Raw genomic sequence first — 2,500 nt, 5'->3', positions numbered from 1 at the left:
AAAATTTGGAGAGGAGAAAAAGAGATAAAGAGAGAGAGAGAGCTGGAGAGAGAGAAGAGGGGGAGCGAGGCAGAGGAAAGAGAGAGAGAGAAAGACAGAGAGAGAAGCTTTCTGAGTCAGGACACACACAGCACCCTCACCAGCACCCACACCAGAGGACCAGCACAACACACATTTTTATTCAAACTCAGGCCCTTTGACTTGCCATTGAGACCACCACCTTTACAAACACCACGTCAACCAGCTACGCACCGAAAAGCTAGCTCTTTAATGGCGCGGACAGGGGCGGAGTATTTATACTGAGGAGTGAGTTTAACCAATTCAAGTTGGTTACACACAGCGTGCTGTAACAACCTGTTAGCTTAGCGGTGTGTAGTGTAGCATGGCTAACTCTAGTCAGTCGGCCATGTCAGCCTGCTAGCGTAGCATAGCGTGGCTAATTCAGCCATTTCTGCTATACTAACATACAACGGTTCACTGCTTGGTTAGCAAGCCAGCGGCGCTGCAGGCTAACATGCTAACATAACAGGCGGTGCAGATACAGAGTGCCCTAGTGTCTGGTATGAAAGGGGTTTGTTCTCTTGTCAGATCAGATAAGTGTAATTACAGTATCTGTGTTGAACCCAGCCCTGTGAGGTGTGTTGGAACACACCATATTCCCAGGGTGGGTTTGTTTGGCTTTAGTGACGTTAGCCAGTCAGCCAGCCAGCCAGTCAATCAGCCAGCCAGCCAGCCAGTCAATCAGCCAGCCAGCCAGCCAGTCGATCAGTTATCCAACCAGTCAGTCAATCACCAACCCAGCGAGTCAGCCAGCCAGCCAACCAGCCAGCCAGCCAGCCAGTCAATCAGCCTATCATTAGCCTTCCCTGTGGTTCTGGCTCAGAAACAACAGCTTCTGGGACTACTGACTAAACAAAGTGTTATTTGTGAAACACCAGGAATGTATTGTTCAGCCAACAACAGGCTCTTAGTGTGAGAGGAGAGGCTATGCAAAAGTGTGGTACAGTGGTGACAGCCAGTGTGTGTGTGTGTTTACATGTGTGTGTGTGTGTTCAATAATAACAGGCAACCAAGAGAATTAGGGGGTGGAGACGGCACACTTTTTGGGTGGGGGGAATGGTGCCTGACTGGCTGGACACAACCCAAGTACCTACACACACACACACACATACACACACACACACACACACACACAGACGAATGCCAGCACATGAAGTTAGGTGTATTCCAGCACACACATACACCTAACTTCAGCCATCTGTGTCTGTATTTGAGTTGGTTTTTTGCCTGTTTTTGTGTGTGTGTGTGTGTAGGACCTACTCCACCTGACTGAGTTGGATCTGCAGGAGCTGGGAGTTCATAACCACATGCACCGTGTCCACCTGCTAACCTCCATCCAGATACTGCAGGAGAGGGAGAGGAGGAGAGGTCAGTACACACACACACACACACACACCCAGGGCTGACCAAACCAAACATCAGTAGTCTTATCAGGCCCATCAGGGAGCAAAGGATTCTGGGAGGACAGTCTGGGCCTCTGGCTGGTTCCTTCACCCTGGTCCCCCTTCCTGTCTCCCCCCTCTCTCTCCCTGTCTCCCCCCTCTCTCTGCCTGTCTCCCCCCTCTCTCACCCTGCCTCCCCCTCTCTCTCCCTTCCTCACCCGCGTCTCTCACTCTGTCTACCCCTGCCTCCCCCTGTTTCCCACATGGCTTCTTTACAGTCAAATACAGTCATGCTCGGACATGTTGCTGCCTGGGGCTCACACACAGACACACACACTCTCTCTCTCCCACTCACACACACATGCACGAGGTGATAATGTCCTCAGCAGTGGGAGAGTGAGTACGGGTGAGTGCCAGGTGTCTGCAGGGTATAATTACCTGTGTGTGTGTGTGTGTGCGTGCACATGCCATACATTATATGGTAACTGTCGCTATGCCTGTGAGAAAAGGCTAATAGTTTAACTTGGGGGCCTAACTTGCGGCCTCCTGTTGGTTTAGGAGTATTAGATTGTGTCTGTGTGTGCATGTGGTTGTGTGTGCCTGTGCATGTGGTTGTGTGTGTGTGTGTGTGTTTGTGTGTAAACAGGTAGCAGAGCTTGGCTGGCAGGCTGCCCACCCTAGTGTCAGACCAGACGGGGGGTTTGTTAAGGTAATGGCATTTCTGGAAAAATGCAGACTCAACATTTGACACAGATAAGAGCATTTCAAAGACAATGGCCTTTCAGGGTGCCCGCACACGCACGCACACACATACGCAGACACACACACTCACACACTGTGGGGTGAGATCCAGGCACGTTTAATGGGATTACGTTGCATGGTGTTGGACCAGCTCCCAGGCTTTTTATACATTTAAGTGTTTAAAAGCAGGAGGCGGAGCCAGACTCAGAGCCCAGCCCTGATTGGCTCCCCTTGGCCTGGGAATGAAAAACCCAGACAGAGCAGCTATGTTCAATGAGCTAATTACAGAGCTTATGTCAAGGGCTGGGTTGTACCTC

The 2,500-nt window shown here is 50.9% G+C and overlaps 1 protein-coding gene across 1 annotated transcript in view; it reads left to right on the top strand.

Moving 5' to 3' along the window:
* The window catches only part of bcar3 (BCAR3 adaptor protein, NSP family member), a 21,411-nt gene that overhangs the window by 562 nt on the left and 18,349 nt on the right, over positions 1-2,500 (top strand). Inside the window, exon 2 of the mRNA XM_062452593.1 lies at positions 1,314-1,428. Coding sequence (XP_062308577.1) covers positions 1,314-1,428 — 115 coding nt within the window. The remainder of the gene's footprint in view (positions 1-1,313; positions 1,429-2,500) is intronic.

This window comes from Osmerus eperlanus, chromosome 26 (assembly GCF_963692335.1).
Source record: "Osmerus eperlanus chromosome 26, fOsmEpe2.1, whole genome shotgun sequence".
Taxonomy (NCBI): Eukaryota; Metazoa; Chordata; class Actinopteri; order Osmeriformes; family Osmeridae; genus Osmerus; species Osmerus eperlanus.
This window is presented reverse-complemented; position numbering and strand designations above follow the sequence as displayed.